The sequence below is a fragment of the Pollachius pollachius genome (genome assembly GCF_949987615.1).
Source record: "Pollachius pollachius genome assembly, chromosome: 19".
In the NCBI taxonomy this organism is placed as follows: Eukaryota; Metazoa; Chordata; class Actinopteri; order Gadiformes; family Gadidae; genus Pollachius; species Pollachius pollachius.
Genome location: NC_136952.1, coordinates 8,143,710 through 8,156,209, shown reverse-complemented (window position 1 = coordinate 8,156,209; position 12,500 = coordinate 8,143,710). Strand labels below are relative to the sequence as shown.

Here is a 12,500-nt window from a genome sequence, read left to right as displayed (position 1 = left end):
CATGTAGCAGGCCCTGCGTGCTGTGTTGACTATAGAGGGACATTCACCACTGGTGAAGGAACCCAGCAGGGTCCTCCAACGCCCGCTCCTCCCTGCCAAAGTGGTCCCACAAAGCGTCTCTTTCCCTGGCCATCACCAAGCAGCTGTCCCTCCTCTACTCAGAGCTCCAACACTTCACTGCACGACTGCCATGCCCAACACTTATTCACGGCCCAGGGGCTGTTGGTGTGTGTGGGGATTTGTGTGCTTGTGTGAATGTGTGTGTGTTTGTGTGAGTTTGTATGCCGGCAAAAGTGCAAGGGTGTATTATTGTGTCTTGTTTGTGTGTGTGTGTGTGTGTGTGAGCGTATAAATGTGTGTGCCTTTGTATGTGTTAGCACGCGTGTGTCTGCGCGTTTGTGTGTGTGTATGAGACTGTGTGTAAGCGTGTGTGTGTGGATGCAAATGTGCGAGAGTGTACGATTGTTTGTGTTAGCTTATTTATGTGTGTGTGTGCGTGTGTTCGTGTGTGTATGTGTGTGTATTTGTATTTGTGTGAGTGTGTGTTTGTGTGTGTGTGTGCTAGTTTGCAGGAAAAGCACAACATAGCTGTTTATATGGTATCCTAAGGCCAGTGGTTTGTTAATACCACCTTTGGCGCTGCCAGAACTAAGCCGTGGTATTTAAAGAGGAGAGGAGGGGGTCGGGAGGGTTTTCATTAACAATGCCAAGAGGGATTGCAAGAGGAAAAGTTGCAGAGCAGGCTGGTTGTCCTCAGGTATACCCTGACGTTAGCATTAGGCGCAGTCGAACCTCTGTCTTCTCAACGTATCCTTCAAGTGCGGCTGTTCCCCAACCCTAACACTGAAATCGAACCGTGCTGCTGCAGTTTTATCTGATGGTATGGTGCTGTTTGCCATTGGCCCACCGTGTCTTGTCTTTTTCCAAACCCTGCATGGACTCAGAGTTGAGAGTTTCGCATCGACAGAGATTACAACAGAGGAAACTATCGTAGCACATCAAAGAGCAACCCTTGGGCCGAGAAGTCAGTGATGGATGCTGTGTTTTTACACAGCAACAATCTTGACAAGGAGATCTGATACACAGAGCAGCTATTCTAAGAGCAGGGACATTACAGGAGGCTCAGCAAGGCTGTCTGTCTCATGGCGGTTCCCTGAACTAATAGATAGCTTTCCTTTCCTGCCCTATGTGTTTGTGTATTGTGCGTGTGTGTGTGTGTTTGTTTGTTTCAGTGTGTGTTCCAGTGTGTCTCAGTGTTTGTCTGTGCTCATATAAGTGTGTTCATATGAGTGTGCGCACAGATGCATGTGCACGTGTGTGTCTATGTGTGTGAATTTGTCTGTGCTTGGTTGTCTGTGCACATATACTTGTGCATATTTGTGTGCGTGTACATGTGTGCGTGTTTCTGTGTGTGTATGTTTATATGTGTGTGTGTGTGCATTTGTGTGTTTGTGTGCATATGTGTGTGTGTGTGTGTTCACTGTGCTGCTGGTCCTTGGTTTTGTTTTTGTTCCGTTGAGATTTGAAAAACCAGGAATCTGGCGAGATACCTTCCTGCCTTCCTGTTGCCAGTACCAGACAGTTCACTACCCACAAACAAAGAATGTGTGTGTGTGTGTGTGTGTGTGTGCGCATTGGTCAGTGCATGTGTGTGTGTGTGTGTGTGTGTGTGTGTGTGGTGTGTGTGTGTTTGTGTGTGTTCTGGCAGATACTCTGGTTGCTAGGGTGTTCTCAGGCTGTTTGTCTGTGTGTCCTGCTAGCCATATGTGTGTGTGTGTGTGTGTGTGTGTGTGTGTGTGTGTGTGTGTGTGTGTGTGTCTATCTCTGGGCTTGTGCGGTGTTTGCGTGTGGGCGGGGCATTTAGTATGGCTTTGTGTCTGTTTGTATGTGTGTAACTGTGTGTTTGTGTCTGTGTGTGGACGTATGTGTGTTTGTGTCTGTGTGTGCTGGTCTGTGTGTGTGTGTGTGTGTGTTTTTGCATGTGTGTGCGTGATGGTGTGTGTGTGTGTGGGCGTGCACGTGGACAAACTGCAGTGGGTCATGACTCAAAGGAAGTGCTGGGAACACACGGTTCTGAACTCAACAGAAGGCCCACGGGACCGTCAACTCAGCACACCACCGCTTCCTCTACCTCTCTCTCCCCCTCTCTCCCTCTCAGTGTACCATTATCTCTCTCCCACTCTCTCTCTCTAACCCTCTTCCTCTCTCTCTCACCCATCTCTCAGTGCTCTTGTCTTCCCTGCCCTGTCTGCTCTGCTGTATCCACCGTCCAATCAAAACGCCTTTATCATCTGCCCCGCTCTCCCCTGTGGTGTTCCAAGTCTCCCTCTCTCCCTCTCTCCCTCTCTCCCCCTCGCCCTCTCCCCCAGTCCGGATAATGGATAGGATTGTGTGCATGTAGGCGGTGGGTGACAGAGGGACATGATTCTGGATTCAGAAGTATAAGATGTATACTCAGCATTCTTGTCTCTAAAAAGTTTAAAATGGTAAAAAAAAAAAGTATTGCAATCTTACTGGACTCTGCCACATTCATTTTTGTCAAGAGACACTCGATTCTATCACTGAGTGGTAGCATGGGTGAAGCTATCTGTTTGCGCGCTATGATTTTTTAAAAGGGAAGCAATGGGTGTAAGTGGGGTCGGATTTGAATACATTTTACCTGACTAAAATTTAGATACGGTTAGGTTGGAGAACTTATGTAGGCAGGATCAAGTGGTGGGTCTAGTTTAGGTGGGCCCGATTCTTTTTTTTCAGCAGTCAAACTAAACATTTCTACGAGCTGACTGTTACGTAATGGAGTATAGTATTAATGCAATTAAATTACTAGTATTCTTTCTATTTTGATTGATTGTAATTGATCATTAAAGCACAAAATGCATGTGAATGGTAATAATGAATATGAAAATGCATTGAATACTGCAAGTATTAAACCTGCATTATGTAAGTCCTCCAATTAGCGATCTCTGGTGGCTTGAGAAGAAAACGATTTATAGGCAAAGACCCTCTGGATCGATTGACTCTTGGGTGTGTGGTTTTCTTCTTGAGAAACTTTCTAGTTCTGATTTTTTTTTATGCAGTAAACCGCAGCAGTAAATGAGGACCATAGTGCAGGTTTAAGCGTTCATTACTATGCAGTTTTTTTTCAATTGTTTTAATATAATTTATATTTATCATGTTATATTAACTGTTTCGGGACTGTTTTGAGGGCAAAAAAAAGGAAAAAGTTATTCTCTTGAATTGTATGCTGATACTATAATTATTTTCTATGAAAAGAGAAATCATATTTAAAAAAAGTATACATTATTATGGTACTAAATAAACTACACTTGTAAAACGATCATACTAAGGCTACTGAGTATAACACTGAAGATAGAGACCATAGATGGAAAGCATCGACCCTCATATTCATCGGAGAATTGTGTGATTGAGTGATTTACATGTCGGATATGTTTTGTGTTTCAGTGAATGAACAAAATAATATTTTCCCAACAAACAGATAAACAGAATAAACAGTTAGTTTCGGCCACTTGAGGCACTCTAGCACTTATTCACCTGACGGCCATCTTGGATCCGTCTTGCTCTTGAACCGAGATGGAACCAAGATGGCCACTAGATGACGGTCCTCCCCCTCTCCTTCTCTCCCGGGCCTCCAGAGTAACTGCGGCGAGGTGCTGCGTATCCGGCGGGTGCTGATGAACTCCCCGGAGATCGTGAGCATCGGGCTGGTGTGGGACTCGGACCACTCGGACCTGGCCGAGGACGTCATCCACAGCCTGGGGACCTGCCTGCGCCTGGGCGACGTAGGAGGACCACGCACACACACACACACACCAATGCACACATCAACGCACACGCAGATCCATACACACACACACACATACAAACACGCAAACACACACACACACCAACGCACACGCAGATCCATACACACACACACGCACGCACACACACGCAGATCCATACACACACACACACAAACACGCACACACACACGCACGCAGACAGACAGACACACACACACACGCATATCCGTACACACACACACAAACACGCATATCCATACACACAAACATGTACACACATGCACAAACGCATGCAGAAGGACACGCACACCCACACATGCACGCACGCACGCACGCACACACAAACACGCAGATCCATACATAAACACACAAGCACATTGCTACATACACACTAGCCCGCAGAGATCCATGTGCACATATCAACACACATGCACACACGTGCACATGCATATCGACACACATTCACAATAACACACATACACACACACATACACACACACAAACACGCAGATCCATACACACTCACAAGCACATTCCTAAGTACACACTAGCACCCGCCCGCTGAGATCCATGTTCACATATCAACACACATGCACATGCTTATCTACACAAACACAAATACACGCACACACGCAGACGTGCAAACCCACACATACACACACACGCACACACAAACTGCCTCTCTCTGAGAACATAAGCAACTAATCAGCTAAGTACAGACCCCCTGCCAATGTATAGACACACACACACACACACACACGCACACACACACACACAACTACACCCACACCCACATATACACACCAGGCCTGCAAGAGAGCCATAAAGGCATGCACATGTGCAGACACCAGAGCACGTGTATACATATAGTCACACACATGCCCCTACGCGCGCGCGCGCGCTCGCTCACACACACACACACACACACACACACACACACACACACACACACACACACACACACACACACACACACACACACACACACACACACACACACACACAGGCGCCTACATCCGCAGTAACCCTGAAACTAACACATCACACATAAATAACAGCCATGATGCGGCGAGCGTCGTTTGTCATTGGACGAGAACCACGGGCGGCCTTCTCTCGCACACGCCAGAAATCACACCTCACGCACAGCGTTCGCACACCCCCCTCTATGACTCAATCCCCCCCCCCCGCACGCCGCGGCTCAGGGCTCGCCAGCGGCGGCGCCATTCCCACACGCCGTTCCCAGATATCGGATCCATGCGCTGTTGTTGTTGTTGTTTAGGGATTATATCCCCCCCCCCCCCCCCGCCCTCGGTCTCCACCTTTTCCCCCTTCATGACGGTGCAGGTGATGTACTGTCACCCCGTTCCCCAGCTCCTAAGCCGGCCGTTGTGGTCCGAAGGTGAAGCCGGTGGGTGATAACGCAGAGGGGATAATCTATCTGCATTGTGTTGCTCCTCCGCCCCTGGTCTGTCTCTGTCACTGTTAGATAACCACCGTGCCTCCAGTGGCTCTGGGCTCTCTCTCTGCTCCCCTCTCTCCCTCCTTAACCCCCTCTTCCACGTTGGGTCTGCTTTTGCTTTTTCCTTTCTTTTCCCTGGCCACATATCTCTTATGTATTTTCTTGTGTTCTTGTTTTTTCTCTCTCTGACTCTGTCCTGGCTCTCTCTCTCTCTCTCCCTTTTCCCCTCTCTCTCTGTCTCTCTACCCCCCTCTCTCACTGCCCCTACCTGCTTGCGCACACTCTTTTGTGGTCTCTGCTCCCCCCGCCTCCCTCTTCTCTCATACGCATTCTCTCTCTCTCCCCTCTATCCGACTCTGACTCTCCCTCTCTCTCCCTCGCCCTCCCCCCCTTCCCTCTCCCTCCCTCACTGTCGCTTTCTCCCTCCCTAACTCTCTCTCCTCTCCATCTCTCCCTCGCTCTCTCCCCTCCCTGCCTCTCCCTCTCCCTCCTTCACCGTCACTCTCCCCTCCCTCTCTCCATCTCCCTCTCTCGCTCCCTCCCTCTCCCCTCCCTCCCTCCCTCTCTCTCTCCCCTCCCTCGTTCACCGTCGCTCTCTCCCCTCCCTCTCTCCCCTCCCTCTCTCCCCTCCCTCCCTCCTCCCTCTCTCTAGCTGTTCTACCGTGTGACGGAGGAGAGGGCTCGGCAGGCAGAGCTCTACCTGGTCGGCATGGTGTGCTACTACGGCAAGCACTACTCCACCTTCTTCTTCCAGACCAAGATACGCAAGTGGATGTACTTCGACGACGCGCACGTCAAAGAGGTCAGTGGCGCCACGCTGCCGTTGTTGGATTTTCTGCTGATTCGTCTGCAGTGGCAAAGGGGGGAGGAGGGGGGGGGGGGGGGTGGTTACTTTCTGTGTGCGTGTGTGTGTGTGCGTGTGTGTTTATGTGTGTGTGTGCTGGGGGTCATCCGTTATGCAGTGCAAGGAAAGGCATTGGAGTCAGTGGTGGTGGTGGTGGTGGTGTGTTTGTGTGTGTGTTTTTGTGTGTTTGTGTGTGTGTTTGTTTGAGCCACACGGCCCCGCTCTTGTTCCGACCGGACACCGCTCCGGAGGCTTCTGTCCCGCTGCGCTGTCAAAACGCCGGGGCGGTTACGTGGAGACCGCGATATAGGTCACCCCACCGGCAACGGAGCGACCTTGTGTTTTTTTTTTACGGAATATACTGCAGTGTGTGTGTGTGTGTGCGATGTTCCGCGCTGGTGACGAGCGAGGATCTAACCGGCGCATGCAGAGGAAGCGTCCGTATCGTTAGCGACGCATGTGCGTGTGCACGCTCTCCCTACTGCTGCTCCTCGCTCCCCCTCTCGCTACCGGCTCCGTCACCGCTCTCTCTCTCTCGCCTCTCCTCCTCTCTCCTCTCCTCTCTCCTCCCCTCTCCTCTCCCCTCTCCTCTCTCCTGTCTCTCCCCTCTCCTCTCCTGTCTCTCCCCTCTCCTCTCTCCTTTCCTCTCCCCTCTCCTCTCCTCTCTCTCCCCTCTCCTCTCCCCTCTCCTCTCTCTCCTCTCTCCTCTCCTCTCCCCTCTCCTCTCCTATCCTCTCATCTCCTCTCATCTCCTCTCCTCTCCTCTCCTCTCCTCTCCGGCTCAGATTGGCCCTAAGTGGAAGGACGTGGTGTCCCGCTGCATCAAGGGCCACTACCAACCCCTGCTGCTGCTCTACGCTGACCCCCGAGGGACGCCGGTGGTATCGCAGGACGGCTGCGGCGGCGGCGCTGCCTGTGGCTCCAACCCCCAGCTGGACCTCCAGCACTGCAGCAGGGCCGGCTACGACAGCGAGGACTCTGGTACGCAGGGGGGGGTGGGAGCGTGTGGGGGCTTGGTGGTGGCGTTTAAAAGCGATAAATGAAACCCAAGCCGGCGCGCTCGCAGGAAGGATCCGACGCGAGAGACGCGCTGTGATTGTTGTTGTGGTGTGCGTACGGTTGGCATTGCGGCGTGCAGGTGATCCTCCCGACCTTCAGCTGCTTTTCATCAGCACCTCGCCGCTAATCCGACGGCGTGGGTCTGATCCGCGGCCGGACCTTTTGTTCTCCTGTGTGTTAACATCTGCTCGTCATAGGAGCCCGGAGTGCGGAGGACTCCCTGCCCCTGTGACGCGTCAACCTTGACTTGTCACCTCCTCTACGTTCTCTCTCTCTCGCTCTCTCTCTCTCTCTCTCTCGCTTTCTGTCTCTCTGTCTCCCTGTCTCTCTGTCTCTCTCCCTCTGTCTCTGTATCTCTCTCTCTCTTTTACTCCCCTTCTGGAGTATTTTAATTTCTTAAACAGAGAGAGACTCTTTTTGTGCCTTTATTTCCGTCTTCTGACTATCTCTGTACTTTGCTATTTATAACCATCTCGTTGCACTTTCTCTTGTTTGTTTTGACACTATTCTTTTGTAGATTAGTATTCTGGGTCTCAATGCAGAACTTCATGTATTCCTTTACACTGTCCCCCCCCCCACCAGGTCGTGAACCGTCCATCTCCAGCGACACGCGGACAGACTCCTCCACGGACAGCTCCAGCCACCGGGTGTCCAGGACACGGCCCCTCCACCAATCCACGGGCAGCCACCTCTCCAGCGAATCACAGACCACCGTGGTGTGTGGCCACGAGGGTGGAGCGTCCCCTCTGAGCAGTGACACCGCAGGTGAGCCTCCTAGGTCGTTACCCCGGCCTCCCTCCTATGTGACAGTCCAGATCGGCTGTCAGAGAAAGTAAAACTCTTCCTTTTTCTGTTCATACGCCCTCTGCCTCTCATTTGACCAGGTCTCGCCGTGTTTTGATTGTTGATAACTCGGATGGGCACTTTAAACTCTTGCTGTGTAACTTTTGTTAAGAGCAAAATGTGGCCACGAGTGTAACCGCAACATTTTGAAAGTGAGGGACTATGACAAAGATGGCCCATCAATCATGAAGCGACGATATGGGGTGCCCCATCATTCTACAGGACAACACTGGCTATCTCCCTTAGAACGTTTGAGAGGTTCCACCCTAAAAGAATACACTTCCTCCGAAGGTGCATCATCTTGAACAGGAGTCCCATCCACACCGTAAGGACTTCCATTGATTCCGTTCCAATGTCACAGCCAGGTGACCTAGTGCTGCATAACAAGGGAGAGTTACATAATCAGGCAACACTTCGGGTAACACAGGACATCCACCTGACCCCAGAGACTGCTGCCTTTCTCACACTCGTAGAACGTGAAGGACAGGTCATTGTGCCGGAGCCCTTCTCCCCTCACGCCGCCAGCAGGGGTCAGTGTTCCTCAGCTCCTTAGAGTTGGACGTTGCACACCTATTCATTGGTTTAGAATGAATCAGCTGAGCCTGTGTCCCCCAGCTGCCAAAGGGCCAATCCCCAATTTGTGTCTGTAATTTCTCTGCCCCAAATCCTTTCCCCAAATTAACGTGAGCCTCTTAGGCTCTGAACCATGTGCTCTTGTGAAGGAAATCCCACAATCGAGCAGCAATCCCCCTTCAAAACACCAGAGCGTTTAGTACAACTCTGGTGACTTGGGACAAGAGCGTGTCGATACTGAACTAGGATGGAGCGATTGAGTGATGGAGCAATCCCTCCTAAAACACCATAATCGTTTTGCAATAATTACGCTGGTGCTGCTTTCTGAGCATAACTAAGACTAGCAGGCTGTTGTCAGTATACACAATGCTGTAATTAGCAGAGCACTTACATAGCACAGTGCGCTGCGGTGTCGCTACGCAGTAACTTACTGCACTGCATGAATCATGGACCAAAGTTTGAATCCCCCACTCCCCCGTTCAAACCACAATGTTCTCCTCACAGGAACCAACGTCATCCGCAGAGCAAAGTACAGAAAAAGGGGGAATTCAGCTTAATTTTATTCCACCGTTCTGGATTTGGTTGGCTCGTATGCAGTTTTCCCTCCGTGGTATCTCTTATCTAGCTTAGACAAGCATTTCCCTGAATCCGATCCATAACTTAGTAACAACAAAAACAATCAATTTTAAAACAATGTTTTTTTAAGCCGAACACAGTTCTAGCGCAATTGTTTTGCCCCGTTATGGATTGTTTTAGCTTGCGAGGCACAGCAACCAGCATCACTTACCTGGGCAAAGGCTCACACTTTGGGGCATATTTAATTGACTGTGTTCTCTCTCTCTCTCTCTCTCTCCCTCCCTCTCCCTCTCTCTCTCTCCATCTCTCCCCCTCCTCCAGAGTCTGCAGTGGAAGGTCCGGCTCGCCCGCCATCTCCTCCCTCGCAGGAGTACAAGGAGACGGCGGTGTTCCTTCTCTCCTCCCGGCGGCCCCTCACCTCCTCCTCCTCCTCCTCGCGCCCGCTCTCCTCCTCCTCTTCGTCGGGGGTCGGGGGCTGTGAGGGAGGAGCTGGCGGCCCTCACTGGGAGGATGAGAGCACGAGCAGCGAGAGCAAGTCCAGGTGGGCCCGGGGAGTTTATCGTGCTGCTGTGTGTGGTTTTATAGTGAGGCGTGTGTCGGGCTTTTGTGTGGTTTTTCGTGCTGACCGCACAAATCCTGTTGTTTTAAGCAAGAACATTGTCTTTGGAAGCATTTTTTTACTCAAACTTTCCCATTGCCGATGCCAATTTTAAGAGAGCTGTCGGTGTGAATATATAAAAGGTGGTTGAAGTGAGTTCACTTGTTAAACCGGTATGCTTACATTAACATTATAGCGGTGTATTCTGGTTCAGGGGCTGGCTTTGGTCCACAGCTTCCGACGTTTCAGTATCTCCCGGAGTTGCGTGAAGCCCACAGCCCACGGAGTGCGACAGCTGCAACACAGAAATAGAATCATATTGTTTAAACGGAACAAAGCACATGGTGTCGTGAAGGTAGCGGCGCTGTATCGCCTCGCTCGCCTTGTCTGGGTCTGAAGTCTATTTTGGACGATCATGGCGAGGATATTCTACGGGCCTACGGGCGTGTGACGTGATGCTCCGACGTGGCTTTCTTCTCACACTTACACCACTACCTCCACGGCGTCTCACTCTCTGTCCCCCGGATCCCCTTTTGCCTTGCAGTTCCTCCGGGGGGCGTTACAGGCCCGCGTGGAGGCCGAGGCGAGAGGCCCTGAACATCGACAGCATCTTCACTCGCCAGAGAGGCGGCGTCCCTCTGGGCTACAGCACCATCCCCGGCCCAGCTCTCTCTGACCCCGCCCTCTCTGCCGGGCCTCCCCTCCCCTCTCAGACAGGCTTGCTGCTGGGGCACGAGTTGGCGGCGGCGGCCGGTGCCGGAGGAGGAGGAGGAGGAGGAGGAGGAGGAGGAGGAGGGAGGGACATGGGAGAAGCCAGGGTGAGTCATGGCCTGCCAGGATTGTCCAGTATTCTAGGCAGTAGTAGAGTCTCAGGCCCCCAGGGGCCCACAGCGCCCGCTCCCCTCAGAGGGGTGGAGCACCAGCCGCGGCTGATCCAGAGGATGGAGAGCGGCTACGAGAGCAGTGAGCGGAACAGCAGCAGCCCCGACAGGTATGTATAGCGCACGCACGCACACACACACACGCAAACACATTCGCTCTCACAGACATACAGACACACGGAAATTACACTTAAAATGAGTACACGTGCATACATGCGCACACACACACACACACAGTTTGGATCAGAGGTACATCACTAACTGTTTGTTGTGTGTGTCCGGATGTGTCCAGGGACTCCGGGCAGCAGAAGAGAGTACTGATGTCAGGACCGTCATGGCGTTCTGTGCCCAAGTCCAAAAGCAGCGCCGCCATCCTGCAGGAAGTACCCCACTGGAACACTGCCACCAACGCAGGTGTGTGTGTGTGTGTGTGTGTGCGCACTCACATCGCTTGTCTCTTTGGTATGAAGTAGAATCTTTTGTGACTACAGTAAACCATGGGGCGAGTATGCAGATTGCTTGCGTGCATATATGTGTAAAAGGACAGGAACAAAACATGGAGACTAGAGTAAAGATCTAAAGCATTAGAGTCCATGGGAAATATTCAAATCCAGATTACGTACAAAGCAAAGATCTTTTAATTGCTTTGTACATAATCTTCCCCTCCCTAGGCAATCTTTGGTGTAGTATTTGTATTTGAGTAATGTCTCCTGAGCTTAAAGCTGCAAACTATACAATGTATATATATATATATGTACACATAAAATTGATATTGATTTTGTATGAATCACCGCACTGTTTAATGCTGAGTTGAATTGCAGAAGTTTTCAACTGTTCAACAATGGTGACTTTGACAAGAGTGCATAGCTATTGATATATTTGAACTCAAACAAGTTCAAAAATAACTCTGAGTCATGGCAAGTGCAAGAGCAGTGTGCACGTAAAACCTCTCGTCATAGCAAACGGAGCATTCAAATAATGCTGTGTCTGTGTGTGCGTGTTTGCACCTTTTTGTGTGTGCACGTTTGTGTGTGTGTGTATGTGTATGTGTGTGCATGTGTGTGTATGTGTGTGCATTTGTACATTTGTATGTGTGTGTGTGTGTGTGTATGTGTGTGCACCTGTGTGTGTGGGTGCATGCGTGTGTGTTTGTGTGTGTGGGTGCATGCGTGTGTGTTTGTGCGTGTGTTTGTGTATGTATGTGTGCGTGCGTGCGTGCATGCTTGCGTGTGTGCGTATGTGTGCGTGCGTGTGTGTGTGTGTGTGTGTGTGTGTGTGTGTGTGTGTGTGTGTGTGCGTGTGTGTGTGTGTGTGTGTGCAGGCCCTGGCCGCAGCGAGCTGGACGAGCTGCAGGAGGAGGTGGCCCTCAGGGCCCGCATGCAGGAGCAGCAGCGCCGCCGCCAGGCCGAGAAGGAGGCGGCCCTGGGCTTCAACCCCAAACCCAGCAAGTTCATGGACCTGGACCAACTCCAGCACCAGGGTACGCCACACCCCACACCCTGGGCGGGGCCGGCGGGGTTGGGCCGGAGACTCTCTGTCATGGCAACATGCATGCGTACAGCGAGCAGCCTCTTGAGACCATCCCGTTAGTGAGCGTTCACCCGCTGGTTCTCTGTGAGATCGTTCCGGCTCCCAGCGAGTGGAGAGCCTTTTGAACGAATAAATGAAGACGATGGGACTAATCACCGTTCGGCGGCGTGGTTTTCAGTTCAAACCCAACAAGGAAGCGCCGCAGAATGCTGCATAAAAAAATAACAGCTGGTTCCAAGGAAAACGTAGCAATCTACGGAGCAATTAAAACGTTTTTTTTTACATCCGAAATAGACTGATTAACGATGTTAAAAGATGAACAGAAATCTGCAAG

The 12,500-nt window shown here is 51.2% G+C and overlaps 1 protein-coding gene across 1 annotated transcript in view; it reads left to right on the top strand.

The window, feature by feature from the left end:
• Positions 1-12,500, top strand: part of LOC307090234 (ubiquitin carboxyl-terminal hydrolase 54-like) — a gene marked incomplete at both ends in the record, with an annotated part of 38,149 nt that overhangs the window by 19,442 nt on the left and 6,207 nt on the right. The window contains 9 exons of the mRNA XM_079756808.1: positions 3,654-3,800; positions 5,915-6,064; positions 6,892-7,087; positions 7,748-7,930; positions 9,479-9,698; positions 10,300-10,508; positions 10,611-10,746; positions 10,929-11,050; positions 11,958-12,116. Coding sequence (XP_079612934.1) covers positions 3,654-3,800; positions 5,915-6,064; positions 6,892-7,087; positions 7,748-7,930; positions 9,479-9,698; positions 10,300-10,508; positions 10,611-10,746; positions 10,929-11,050; positions 11,958-12,116 — 1,522 coding nt within the window. The remainder of the gene's footprint in view (positions 1-3,653; positions 3,801-5,914; positions 6,065-6,891; positions 7,088-7,747; positions 7,931-9,478; positions 9,699-10,299; positions 10,509-10,610; positions 10,747-10,928; positions 11,051-11,957; positions 12,117-12,500) is intronic.